At 47.6% G+C, this 14,043-nt stretch overlaps 1 protein-coding gene across 3 annotated transcripts in view; it reads right to left on the bottom strand.

Moving 5' to 3' along the window:
* Nucleotides 1-14,043, bottom strand: part of INSR (insulin receptor) — a 192,069-nt gene that overhangs the window by 164,619 nt on the left and 13,407 nt on the right. For all 3 annotated transcript variants that reach the window (XM_050770036.1, XM_050770037.1, XM_050770038.1), the window contains exon 2: nucleotides 2,195-2,746. In XM_050770036.1, the coding sequence (XP_050625993.1) occupies nucleotides 2,195-2,746 (552 nt within the window). The remainder of the gene's footprint in view (nucleotides 1-2,194; nucleotides 2,747-14,043) is intronic.

Genomic DNA, 14,043 nt, shown 5'->3' with positions numbered 1-14,043 from the left:
ATGGTGGCTCACGCCTGTAATCCCAGCACTTTGGGAGGCCAAAGTGAGTGGATCACCTGAGAGTTCGAGACCAGCCTGGTCAACGTAGTGAAACCTCGTCTCTCCTAACAATACAAAAATTAGCTGGGCATGGTGGTGGGTGCCTGTAATCCCAGCTACTCGGGAGGCTGAGGCAGGAGAATCGCTTGAACCCAGGAGGCAGAGGTTGCAGTGAGCCGAGATCGCACCATCACACTCCAGTCTGAACAACAAGAGTGAAACTCTGTCTCAAAAAAAATAAAACTAAATTAAAATATAAAATGTAGAGGAAAAAAAAAACCTTTCATGGGTAGAGAAAGACATTCTAAGTGTAAAGTACAGAAGTGGCACACAGAAATCCAGCTCTGAACTCCATCAACATTTTAAGCTTCTCCAGCAAAACAAATCCCAGGGCATTTAAACCACTGAACAGCAACAAAAACAATAAAATGCAACTGGCAAAGGGTTAGTAGCCTTCATTGATGAAAACCACATACAGATTAACTTTGCAAAAGCTACTGAGGTACTAAAAGACAAATGGGCAAAGGATATGAACAGGAAGAGAAAACCCAAATGACAAATAAACATGTTTTAAAAGGTTCAGCCCCGATAGCAATCAAAGAAATGCAAATAGAAACAATGACAACACATCAGCTCCTCCCTCCCGCAGTAAATTATGAAAGATCTTTCAAATAACACTCAAAGCTGGCCAAGGTGTTCCCTCTTCTCCAAAGCTAGGAGGAGCGGCCGTTGGTACAATGTTTCCGGAACACCATTTGGCAATCTGCACCAAGAGCCTCTGACCCAGAAATTTCACTTCTGGAAAGCAAGCCTAAAGAAATAACTGCTAGATAAAGCTTTGACTCTAAAATGTTCATCACTTTCTTTGTGAAAACTAGAAATCATCTTTTTTTTTTTTTTTTTTTTTTTTTGAGATGGAGTCTCCCTCTGTCACCCAGGCTGGAGTGCAGTGGCACAGTCTTAGCTCACTGCAACCTCCGCCCCTCCAGGTTTAAGCAATTCTCTGCCTCGGCCTCCGGAGTAGCAGGGATTAAGGGGCATGCCACCACACCCAGCTAATTTTTTTGTATTTTTAGTAGAGACGGGATTTCACCATCTTGGCCAGGCTGGTCTTGAACTCCTGACCTCATGATCCACCCGCCTCGGCCTCCCAAAGTGCTGGGATTACAGGTGTGAGCCACCGCACCCAGCCAAAATCATCTTTTTTTTGAGACAGAGTTTTGCTCTGGTTGCCCAGGGTGGAGTGCAAAATGGCGCAATCTCGGCTCACTGCAACCTCCACCTCTCGAGATCAAGTGACTCTCCTGCCTCAACCTCCCAAGTAGCTGGGACTACAGGCGTGCACTGCCACACCCTGGCTAATTTTGTATTTTTAGTAGAGACAGGGTTTCACCATGTTGGTCAGGCTGGTCTCAGACTCCTGACCTCAAGGGGTCCACCCTCCTCAGCCTCCCAAAATGCTGAGATTACAGGTGTGAGCCACCGCGCCCAGTCTGGAAATCATCTTACTGCCCAATAACAGGAATGGTTAAGGAAACCTTTAGTAGACACAACAGATTCCTGAAGACCACTAGAAGGAACAACCCCCAATAAAGTACTCTCAGTGACATGCATTGTGGAATAAGATGAATGTTTTCCTTTTTTTTCGTTTACACGTTTCTTTTTCCAAATGTCTATTATAAGCAATATCACTTCTATAATCAGATAAGAACTACACTATTTAAAAAAAAAAAAAAAAAAAATCTATAGTTTTCCACTCCTTTTCCTCTCCCAAGCAAGAACAACATTCCCTGTCTAGCACAGGAGGTGGCAAACTGCTGTCTTCCAGCAAAATCCGGCCCACGACTTGTTTTTGTAAATAAAGTTTTATTGAAACAAAGCCACAGTCACGTTTATGCGTGCCTGTGGCTGCTTGCCCACTACAATGGCAGAATTGAGTCACTGCATCAGAGACCATATGGCCTGAAAAATCTGAAGTATCTACTATCTGAGTCTTTACAGAAAAAGTCTGCCACTCCCTGGGCTAGTGAATGCCACCACCCACTGTTCCCCGGCCCCTACCTAATGTCCATTTAACATTTTTAAGCTATAAACATTTTAAGCTTTCTAGAACAAGGCACTAGACACTGCTTAGAACCCTGTATCCCCAGCATACCTTTCTGGCAGTGACTATGAGTCCAACACCGTTCGACAAACTGCCCATTGATGACAGTGGCGGGGCAGTTGGTCTTGCCCTTCGCTGTACCCGGACAGATGTCTCCACACTCCTCGTTGTCATCTTTGTTCAACACGATGTAATTATCCTCCACGGAATCCAGGATGCGGGACCAGTCGATAGTGGCCAAGTAACAGAGCTCGTTGTTCTTCTCGATGCGGACAGAACCCCGGGTGATGTTCATTAGATTGTAGAGGCCAAGTTCCTTGAGGTGAACCATCTCGAAGATGACCAGCGCGTAGTTAAAGAACAGTCGTGATCCCCGGATGACCGTGAGGTTGGGGAACAGGTCCTTCAGGCTCTCGAGCCCATAGACCCGGAAGAGCAGCAAGTAATCAGTGATCATTATGAGTTTGGGGAAACTGAGGTCCCGGAAATCTTCGGGCCTCGTTTTGAACATCAAGAGTATCTGCAAGTGTCCTTCGATGACAGAGCAATTCTCCAGCTCGTGTAACCTGGTGAGGTTGTTCCGGATATCCATGCCGGGACACACTAGAAGAGAAAATGAACAGAAAGCAAAGACAGGTGAGCAGACGCACGGTGGATGCGTCAGAAGGATCAGGGGCAGAGCCGGCCTCATGGACGTGAAACCTGGGCCCTGTGTTTTCATCCCGGGCCCTGTAAACCCTGCAGCCGGCCGGGATGAGTGGCTTTCTCTGTAAAGTGCCCATGCCTAAGTAATTACTTTCAAAAGGCCAAGAAAATAATTCTTTTGGCAAGCCCTGTTAAAATCCTTAAAATCATCACCTCTGAAATGATGCAATTGGGACAATGGGATTACAGGGGATTGAGTAACGCGGCAGGTGCAGAAGGCGAAAGGGAAACTGTCTCCAGTGCGTCAACACTGAAGATCTTCAGGAGATGATTTACGGGGATAAAGGTGCCCGCGTCAGAAATGGGGCAAGGAAAGCTGAATGTATTTGTTTTGTCAATCCTCCCACCTCGCTGGCTGACTTTCCTTCCCGGACTGCTCTCCTGGCCTGCAATCAAGACCTAATTACCTTTTACCTGGGTGTGGTGAGAGCTTCCCAGGGAGCCCGATCTCCATTGCACAAATGCCCTGAGTTCTCATTCTCCTGAAGGCGGTCCCTCCCAGGCCCCAATGCCCTCCATGGCTCCCCATCACCCTGCACTCCCCTCAAGATTCTGCCCCTCCATCCCCTGCACCCACTAAACAGGCCTGCCCACCACTCTTGCACAACTCCAAGACTCCTATCCTCCTCTGTAACATGGCTTATGTGGAAGAAGAAGTGAAACAACTCAGGGCAAGCACTCTAACAGTGCCTGAAACATAGCAAGTGCTGCATTAATGTCAGCTATTTTCTTGTTTATTGTTTTGCCGCTGCTGTTGTCTATTCCTCCAAACATATAACAGTCATCTCTAGGCATCTCTAGGCTAGTCTATCTTTTGGCTGGTGAAGTGCTTTGGACCTTAGCTCCCTATTTCTAAATCCAGCCCATCATGCTTCAAGATATCCAGTTCAAATGCTACCTCCTCCTCCAGGCAGTCTTCCCTGATTCCCTTTCCTCAGCATACCTATTTGGGTGTTTCTCCTCCTTGTGTCCCTTACACTTGAGTTGACATTTTTCAAAATCAAACTCTTCAGATGGCTTCTCTCTGCCAACGCGCGCACACACACACACACAGACACACACACCCCGTCTCCCCAACACATACACCTCAATCCTCAGCACCTAGAATATAAGGCTCACTATATAACTCCTGCTTATTTTGTTCCAAAACACTAAACCTTCCACCAATATCTTCGAGGAAAACCGATTGTTCTAAAGAATAGTAAATCCTCTTAAAAAAAAACCCACCCTGAGAATTACCCACAAAAGAAGCACAAATTAGAAAAACAACAACAACAACAAAAAAAAAAAAAACAGCAAAAGCAAACAAATGGGAAAAACAAAGTAGCAATAATTCTGAATCACATTCCATGCAGCAAATGGATTAGGCTAAGTCAAGAGAACACACATACACACACACACACACACACACACATACAGTCGCTTGCTAGGAAGTTGGAGGAAAGCCTCAGTACACAACTATGGAATAACCTCCACCCTCCCCTCAACACTGGCTGCCTGGGGTCTAAACCAAGCAGGAACCCTGCAGGGACCAAGCTCAGGCTGAGAGGCAGCTTCAAGGGGACAAGGATGCCAGTTCTAGCCCCCCACCCCTCCTAGTCAAGGACCCAACCCCAGTCTGAGGCTCCCAGTCACAGTCACATTAACAGCTTCCACATCCAGAGATGTCACAGGACCCTGTGTGCCACTGACGCCTCCCAGCAAGCTCTGTCCCCATCTCACAGGTGAGAAAACTGAAGCTCCAAGGGGCAAAGGCCATCACTCAAGGACACGCAACTCACCAGCAACTGACAGGATTGCCAGACTTAGCAAATAAAAATGGAGGATGCCCGGTGAATTTGAATTTCAGATAAGCAACAAAACCTTTTTTAGGATAAGTATATCCCATGCGATGTTTGGGATATACTTACCCTAAAAAAAAAATTACTCATTGTTTCCTTGAAATTCTTGTGGTGTTTGTTGTTGTTGTTTTGAAATGGAGTCTCATTCTGTTGCCCAGGCTGAAGTGCAGTGCCATGATCTTGGCTCACTGCAACCTCCACCTCCTGGGTTCAAGTGATTTTCCTGCTTCAGCCTCCCGAGTAGTGTCCAACACCATGCCTGGCTAATTTTTGTATTTTTAGTAGAGACGGGATTTCACCATGTTGACCAGGATGGTCGCGATCTCCTGACCTCGTGAACCACCCGCCTCGGCCTCCAAAGTGCTGGGATTACAGGCATGAACCACCACCCCTGGCCGGCATCCTAGTCTTAGATTTGGCCATAGCCCTGGGCTTCTCAGCCCTGAGTCCCACACTATATTTCATTTCTCTTTCTCTCTCTTTCTCTCTCTCTCTCTCTCTCTCTCTCTCTCTCTCACACACACACACACACACACACACACACACACACACACACACACACACACACATACTGCAGGTACAAAGAACACTTGCCCTCCATCCTCCCCAGGCTATGGCAGAACCAAAATCAGACATGAATATGCATTCAAAGGTTAACTAGGGCTGGGCACAGTGGCTCCTGCCTATAATCCCAGCAGTCTGGGAGGCCACAGTGGGAGAATCGATTCAAGCCAGGAGTTCAAAGTCAGCCTGGGCAACATAGCAAGACCCCAACTCTAAAAAAGAAATAATAATAATTAAATATCCAGGTATGGGCCGGGCGCGGTGGCTCACACCTGTGCACTCCAGCCTGGGCGACAGAGCGAGACTCCATCTCTAAATAAATAAATATCCAGGCATGGTGGCATGTGCTTGTAGTTCCAGCTACTTGGGAGGCTGAGACAGGAGGATCACTTGGGTCCAGGAATAGGAGGTTACAGCGAGCTATGATCACACCACTGCACTCCAGCTTGGGCAACAGAGTGAGACCTTGTCTCAATTTAAAAAAAAACAACGGCCAGGGGTGGTGGCTCACGCCTGTAATCCCAGCACTTTGGGAGGCCAAGATGGGTGGATCACGAGGTCAGGCGATCGAGACCATCCTGACTAACACGTTGAAACCCATCTCTTACTAAAAAATACAAAAAAATTAGCTGGGCCTGGTGGCGGGTGCCTGTAGTTCCAGCTACTCGCGAGGCTGAGGCAGGAGAATGGTGTGAACCCGGGAGGTGGAGCTTGCAGTGAGCCAAGATCATGCCACTGCACTCCAGCCTGGGCGACAGAGCAAGACTCTGTCTCAAAACAACAACAACAACAACAACAACAAAGATTAACTGGCTGTTGGACATTAGGGAAACACAAATTCAAACCACAAAGAGATATTACTTTATCCCCACTAGGATAGCTAAAACCAAAAAGAGTGACAATTACAAGTGCAAAGAATGTAGAGAAATGGGCCGGGCACCGTGGCTCACACCTGTAATCCCAGCTTTTTGGGAGGCCAAGGCGGGCAGATTACCTGAGGTCAGGAGTTCAAGACCAGCCTGGCCAACATGGAGAAATCCCGTCCCTATTAAAAATACAAAAAACAATTAGCTGGGTGTGGTGACAGGCACCCGTACCAGATACTTAGGAGTCTGAGGCAGGAGAATCACTTGAACCTGGGAGGTGGAGGTTGCAGTGAGCCAAGATCACTGCACTCCAGCCTGGGCCACAGAGCGAGACTCCATCTCAAAGAAAAAAAAATGTAGAGAAATTAGTATCCTTTTGCATTCCTGATGGGGATGTAAAACAGTGCAGCCACTGTGTAAAACACTCTGGTAGTTCCTCAAAATATTAAACCAAGAGTTGCCATATGACCCGGCAATTCCACTCCTAGGTAACTACCTAAGAGAAATGATACTTTATGTCCACACAAAGACGTGTACACAAATGTCTATAGCAGCATTATTCATAATATCTGAGGCTGAGTGCAGTGGCTCACGCCTATAATCCCAGCACTTTGCAAGGTAGAGACGGAAGGATCGCTTGAGTCCAGGAGTTCAAGACCAACCTGGGCAACATAGTGAGACTCCATCTCTATAAAAAATTAAAACATTAGCTAGGGATACTGGTGTGTGTCTCTGGTCCCAGCTACATGGGAGACTGAGGCAGGAGGATCGCTTGAGCCTAGGAGTCTGGGACTGCAGTGATCTGTGTTTGCACCCCTATACTCCAGCCTGGGCAACAGAGCAAGATCTTGTCTCAAAAGTAAATACAGGCCGGCCGCAGTGGCTCATACCTGTAATCCCAGCACTGTGGGAGGCCGAGGCAGGTGGATCATGAGGTCAGGAGATCGAGACCATCCTGGCCAACATGGTGAAACACCATCTCTACTAAAAATTAAAAAAAAAAAAAAAATTAGCTGGGTGTGGTGGCACGTGCCTATAATCCCAGCTACTTGGGAAGCTGAGGCAGAAGAATCATGTGAATCCGGGAGTCAAAGGTTGCAGTGAGCCGAGATCGCACCACTGCACTCCAGCCTGGCGAAAGAGTGAGACTCTGTCTCTAAATAAATAAATAAATGTAAATAAAAGACCAGCCACAGTGGTTCATTCCTATAATCCCAGCACTTTGGGAGGCCGAGGCGAGTGGATCACCTGAGGTCAGGAGTTCGAGACCAGCTTAGCCAACATGGTGGAACCTTGTCTCTACTAAAAATACAAAAATTAGCTGGGCAGGGTGGCACATGCCTGTAATCCCAGCTACTAGGGAGGCTGAGACAGGAGAATGGCTTGAACCCGGGAGGCGGAGGTTGCAGTGAGCTGAGATCGTGCCTTTGCACTCCAGCCTGGGTGACAGAGCGAAACTCCATCTCAAAACACACACACACAAAACAAAAACAAAAACAAAAACAAACCAACAAAAACAAAACAAAACTATGCCTCCAGTGTAGCTGGAACCACAGACATGCACCACCATGCCCAGCTAATTTAAAAATTTGTTTTGTAGAGACAGTGGTCCCGCTATGTTGCCCAGAACGCCCTCAAACTCCTGAATTCAAGCGATCCTCCAGTCTTTGCCTCCCAAAGTGCTGGGATTACAGGTATGAACCTTCTCCATAAAAGAAGTCGAACAGAGAAGGCCACGTTTTCCGACTCCATTCATACAAAAAAATCCAGAAGAGGCAAATCCATAGAGACAGAAAATAGACTCGTGGCTGCCAAGAGCGAGGGAAATGGGGGATGGAAAGTGGTAGCTAAAGAGTACAGTGTTTCTTTGAGGATGATGCAAACGTTCTAAAACTGACTGTGGTCACAGTTGCACAACTGTAAATGTACTCAAAACCACCTAATTGCACACTTAAAATGGGTGAATTGTATGTCATGTGAATTCTATCTCACTAAAGTTGTTATGAGTAAAGATTAAACAGCTATAATTGTAGGGAACAATCAAGAATTGCTTTTCTTTTTAAATCTCCTATGAATCTAACTCTTAATTCATTAAAGCCGTATGTGTCCCTATTAGTGAAAGACAATAGTGCAATTTACTCCTGGGACAGAAAATACCCAGAGGATGTTAGAAATGACGGCAGAAATAGACGCAAGGACTTCTACCAGCTTTTAACATCTCTGAGTGGGAGTGAAGGATGCTTCAAGTTCTTCATAATGGGTACCTGGTTAATGGCCACTCTTTGTACAGGTAGAGAAAGGCAATGAGGAAGAGGGTGCTAGTGGCAGCTAATATTTTCTTTTTTCTTTCTTTTTTCTTTTTTTTTTTTTTTTTTTTTTTTTCCTTTATTTGAGACTGACTCTCACTCTGTTGCCCAGGCTGGAGTGCAGTGGGACGATCTCGGCTCGCTGCAGCCTCCGCTTCTGGGATTCAAGCAATTCTCCTGCCTCAGCCTCCTGAGTAGCTGGGATTACAGGTGCCTGCCACCACTCCCGGCTAATTTTGTATTTTTAGTAGAGATGGGATTTCATCATGTTGGCCAGGCTGGTCTCAAACTCTGATCTCAGGTGATCCGCCCACCTCAGCCTCCCAAAGTGCTGGGATTACAGGCGTGAGCCACCGTGCCTGACCACCATCTCTGTACTAAAATATGCCAAATGGGTCAGGTACCGTGGCTCACGCCTGTAATCCCAGCTACTTGGGAAGCCGAGGCAGGAGAATCACTTGAACCCAGGAGATGGAAGTTGCACTGAGCTGAGATCATGCCATCGCACTCCAGCCTGGGCAGCAGAGCAAGACTCCATCTCAAAAATAAAAAAAAGGCCGGGCGCAGTGGCTCACACCTGTAATCCCAGCACTTTGGGAGGCCAAGGCGGGTGGATCACCTGAGGTCGGGGGTTCAAGACCAGCCTGACCAACATGGAGAAACCCCGTCTCTACTAAAAATACAAAATTAGCCAGGCATGGTGGTGCATGCCTGTAATCCCAGCTACTCGGGAGGCTGAGGCAGGAGAATTACTTGAACCTGGGAGGCGGAGGTTGCGGTGAGCCGAGATCGCGCCATTGCACTCCAGCCTGGGCAAAAAGAGCGAAACTCCGTCTCAAAAAACAAAAAAACAAAAAACCATTTCATCATGTAATCAATACTAAAAAAAAAAAAAAAAAAAAAAAAAAAAAAAAAAAGATTAATGAGATAGTCTATAGCAGTGTTCCTCAACCTTTTTGGCACCAGGGACCAATGATAGAAGACAATTTTTCCATGGATGGGGATGGGTGGTGATGGTTTTAGAATGCAACTGTTCCACCTCGGATTATCAGGCATCAGTTAGATTGTCATAGGGAGCAGGTAACCCAGATCCCTTGTACACACAGTTCACAATAGGACTGGAGCTCCCATCAGAATCCAATGCTGCCACTGATCTGACAGGAGGCGGAGCTCAGGCAGCAATGCTCACCAGCCCTCCACTCACCTCTGCTGTGCAACCCAGCTCCTAACAGGCCATGGACTGCTACTGGTCTGTGGCCTGAGGGTTGGGGATCCCTGGTCTGCAGGATTTTTTTCCCATGATGCCTACAAGATGTGGTGTGTGCTTTACCCTGGCAGCCTATCTTGAAACAGAGGCTCATTTTTCATTAGAAATATTTGATCTGTGTAATCCCAGCACTTTGGGAGGCCGAAACGGGCGGATCACGAGGTCAGGAGATCGAGACCATCCTGGCTAACACGGTGAAACCCCGTCTCTACTAAAAAAATACAAAAAACTAGCCGGGTGAGGTGGCGGGTGCCTGTAGTCCCAGCTACTCGGGAGGCTGAGGCAGGAGAATGGTGTAAACCCGGGAGGCAGAGCTTGCAGTGAGCTGAGATCCGGCCACTGCACTCCAGCCTGGGCGACAGAGCGAGACTTCGTCTCAAAAAAAAAAAAGAAATATTTGATCTGTCTATGTAGCTTTTATAAAGGGTATCATCGAAAATATAGGTTTGATGTAGAAGAGGCAAGCCCCAAAATTGACCCTTACCCTGGGGGGGTTTTTGGCTTCACCCAGGAAAGAATTCGAGGGCAAGCTGGTGGTGTTAGATGGCACCTTTTTTGCTCCTTTTTTCACTGTTGTTGTTGGTTTTTTTGTTTTGTTTTTTTGGAGATAGAGTCTCACTCTGTTGCCCAGGCTGGAGTGCAGTGGCATGATCTCTGCTCACTGCAACATCTGCCACCTGGGTTCAAGCAATTCTCCTGCCTCAGCGTCCCAAGTAGCTGGGAATACAGGCATGCACCACCACATCTAGATAATTTTGTATTTTTAGTAGAGATGGGGTTTCACCATGTTGGCCAGGCTGGTTTCGAACTCCTGACCTCAGGTTATCCACCTGCCTCGGCTTCCCAAAGTGCTGGGATTACAGGCGTGAGCCACTGTGCCCAGCCAGCCCTATCCTCGTTGTAGCTAGACCTTGATTTGGTCCCGGGCTGGATCCCCACCTCTGGAGGTCTGGCTGTGTATACCTGTTCTGTCTCCCATCTGAGCCATATGGAATCCATTCCCAGATTTATTACCTCCAGAAATTAGAGCTTGGACACACTGGTCAGAGATCGTTAAGATTCTCCACCCGTCTGCAAGAATAGCTTTCAAATCTACCTCTGCGAGGAGGAATGGAGGCGTCATGGATCAAATGCAGGTTCTGGACCCGGCAAATCAGCCACGTGGAAATCATTCCTGTATTCACTCAACAAACGTTTGCTGGGCATCTCAGTGGGCCAGACATTGTGCCAGGCCCAGGGGGACTCTCAAGACAAATAAGGTTGCACTCTTACAGCAAGTAAAGGAAAGACGCGCCTAAAGAACTGTGATAAGCTACCACCAGAGCTAAAGGACAAAGTAGTAAAACAAAGAACTGCAGAGATGTTGGCCGGGTGCAGTGGCTCACGCCTGTAATCCCAACATATTGGGAGGCCTAGGCAGGTGGACTGCTTGAGCCTGGGAGTTCAAGACCAACCTGGGCAACTGGCAAAGCCCTGTCTCTACTAAAAATACAAAACATAGCCAGGCGTGGTGAGGTGCATCTGTGCTCCTAGCTACTCAGGAGGCTTAGGGAGGAGAACTGCTTGAGCCCAAGAGGTTGAGGCTGCAGTGAGCTATGACTGCACCACTGCACTCCAGCCTGCTGGGTGACAGGGTGAGACCCTATCTCTAAAAAAAACCAAGGCCGGACGCAGTGGCTCACGCCTGTAATCCCAGCACTTTGGGAGGCCGAGGCGGGCAGATCACTTGAGGTCAGGAGTTCGAGACCAGCCAGGCCAACATGGTGAAACCCCATCTGTACTAAAAATACAAAAATTTGTCAGGCATGGTGGTGCACACCTGTAATCCCAGCTAGTCAGGAGGCTGAAGCAGGACAATCTCTTGAACCCAGGAGGGAGAGGCTGAGTGAGCCGAGATCACATCACTGCACACCAGCCTGGGCGACACAGTGAGACTCTGTCTCAAAAAAAAAAAAAAAAAGGAAAGAAAAGAAAGAAAATAAAAGAAATATCCCTCTAGACAGGGCACAGTGGCTCACATCTATAATCCTAGCCCTTGGGGAGGCTGAGGCAGGAGGATCACTTAAGTCCAGAAGTCTGAGACCAACCTGCACAACACAGTAAGACGCCATGTCTATAAAAACAAAATTAAAAAAGAAAAAAGAGAGAGAGAAACAGCCTTCTGGCAGCAGAATGAAGAAGGTACTGAAGACAGCACGCATAACACCACAGAAACCAAGGGCAGTTTGTGTGAACAGGACTTCATACCCAGGAGAAATGGAAGAGAGGAGGGAGAAGAGAGTGAGGAGGGATTGTCAATGAGCCTGAAGCATCCAAGATAGGACCAGTTTATGGTGGCAAGAACAACAGGGTCAGTTGGGGGCATATTGAATCTGTGAGGGCTATGGGATACTCAGGGATGTGGGTCCCGTGGGCATTGGGAAGATGGGGGAACAGGTACGGATGCTGGTGGATGCAGTGACAACAGGTGATATTGCAGGAGAGGTGGCGGGGAGAAAACTGAGAAAAGAAAAGGATAGACAGAGAGGCTCACGCCTGGAATCCCAGCACTTTGGGAGGCTGAGATGGGTGGATTGCTTGAGCCCAGGAGTTTGAGATCGGCCTAGGTAACATAGCAAAACCCCATCTCTAAAAAAATAAATAAATAAATAAATAAATAAATGGGTGTGGTGGTGTGCACCTGTAGTCCCAGCTACTTGGGAGGCTGAGGATTGCTTGAGCCTGGGAGATGGAGATTGCAGAGGCCTGAGATCACACCACTACACTCCAGCCTGGGTGACAGTGCGAGACCCTGTCTCAAAAACAAAACAAAGGCCGGGTGCGGTGACTCACGCCTGTAATCCCAGCACTTTGGGAGGCCAAGGCAGGTGGATCACTTAAGATCAGCAGTTTGAGCCCAGCCTGGCCAAAGTTTGAGACCCATCTCTACCAAAAATATAAAAAATTAGCCAGGCCGGGTGCAGTGGCTCACACCTGTAATCCCAGCACTTTGGGAGGCCAAGGCAGGTGGGTCACTTGAGATCGGGAGTTTGAGACCAGCCTGACCAACATGGAGAAACCCCATCTCTACAAGAATACAAAATTAGTTAGGCATTGTGGCTTATGCCTGTAGTTCCAGCTACTTGGGAAGCGGAGGCAGGAGAATTGCTTGAACCTGGGAGGCAGAGACTGCAGTGAGCCAAGATCATGCCATTGCACGAAAGCCTGGGCAACAAGAGCAAAACTCCATCTCAAAATAAATAAAAAATAAAAAATAAAAAATAAAAAAAATTAGCCAGATGTTGTGGTAGGCGCCTATAATCTCAGCTACTCAGGAGGCTGAGGCAGGAGAATCTCTTGAACCTGGGAGGCCGAGGTTGCAGTGAGCCAAGATCGTGCCACTGCACTCCAGCCTGGGTGACAGAGCGAGACTCCATCTCAAAAAAAAAAAAAACAGAAAGAAAGAGGGGCTCCAGGGGACACAGTATGAAAGGCCAGGGACTAGGAGGGGCACCTGTCCCACAGCCACCCTAACATCAACACCTTCTAGGAGCTCTGGAATGTCTGACTCCTCTAGTGTATTACATAGTTTTGTAATCCTAACAATATCACACATCAAACCACAGGATTAGAAGGGGGCTTCTGTGCTATTTCAGGAGTCCTGAAATTTATACAGACAGGAGCAGACAGGACACGGAAGACAGAAGGAAAAACAAGAGAAGTCCTGCAAGACCAGAAAGGCACTTTGTAACAGGTGGTATGGAGACCGTGTAACTGGGTATAATTAGGAGGGAATATATGAGGTCCTCCCTTTTCTGATCTTCTGGAAGGAAACAAAAGGATACATCCTTGAGAGTAGAATGGCAACAACAACACACATGCGCAGTCAGAAAACAGTTGTATCCCACCAGGCACAGTGGCTCACATCTGTAATCCTAGTACTTTGGGAGGCTGAGGTGGGACAATCACTTAAGGTCTTGAGTTTGAGGCCAGCCTGGGCAACACAGCCAAACCCTGTCTCTGCAAAAAATAAAAATTAAAAAAAAAAAAACTATCCAGGCATGGTGGTGCATGCCTGTAGTCCCAGCTACCTGGGAGGATGAAGCACAAGAATTGCTTGAGCCCAGGAGTTCAAGGCTGCAATGAGGCATAATCGCACCACCGCACTCCAGCCTGGATGACACAGCAAGACACTGTCTCTAATTATAAAAATAAATGAGATTTCGGCCGGGCGCGGTGGCTCAAGCCTGTAATCCCAGCACTTTGGGAGGCCGAGACGGGCGGATCACGAGGTCAGGAGATCGAGACCATCCTGGCTAACACAGTGAAACCCCGTCTCTACTAAAAAATACAAAAAACTAGCCGGGCGAGG

This window comes from Macaca thibetana, chromosome 19 (assembly GCF_024542745.1).
Source record: "Macaca thibetana thibetana isolate TM-01 chromosome 19, ASM2454274v1, whole genome shotgun sequence".
In the NCBI taxonomy this organism is placed as follows: domain Eukaryota; kingdom Metazoa; phylum Chordata; class Mammalia; order Primates; family Cercopithecidae; genus Macaca; species Macaca thibetana.
The sequence above is the reverse complement of the archived record's forward strand: the minus strand, read 5'-3'. Positions and strand labels throughout refer to the sequence as shown.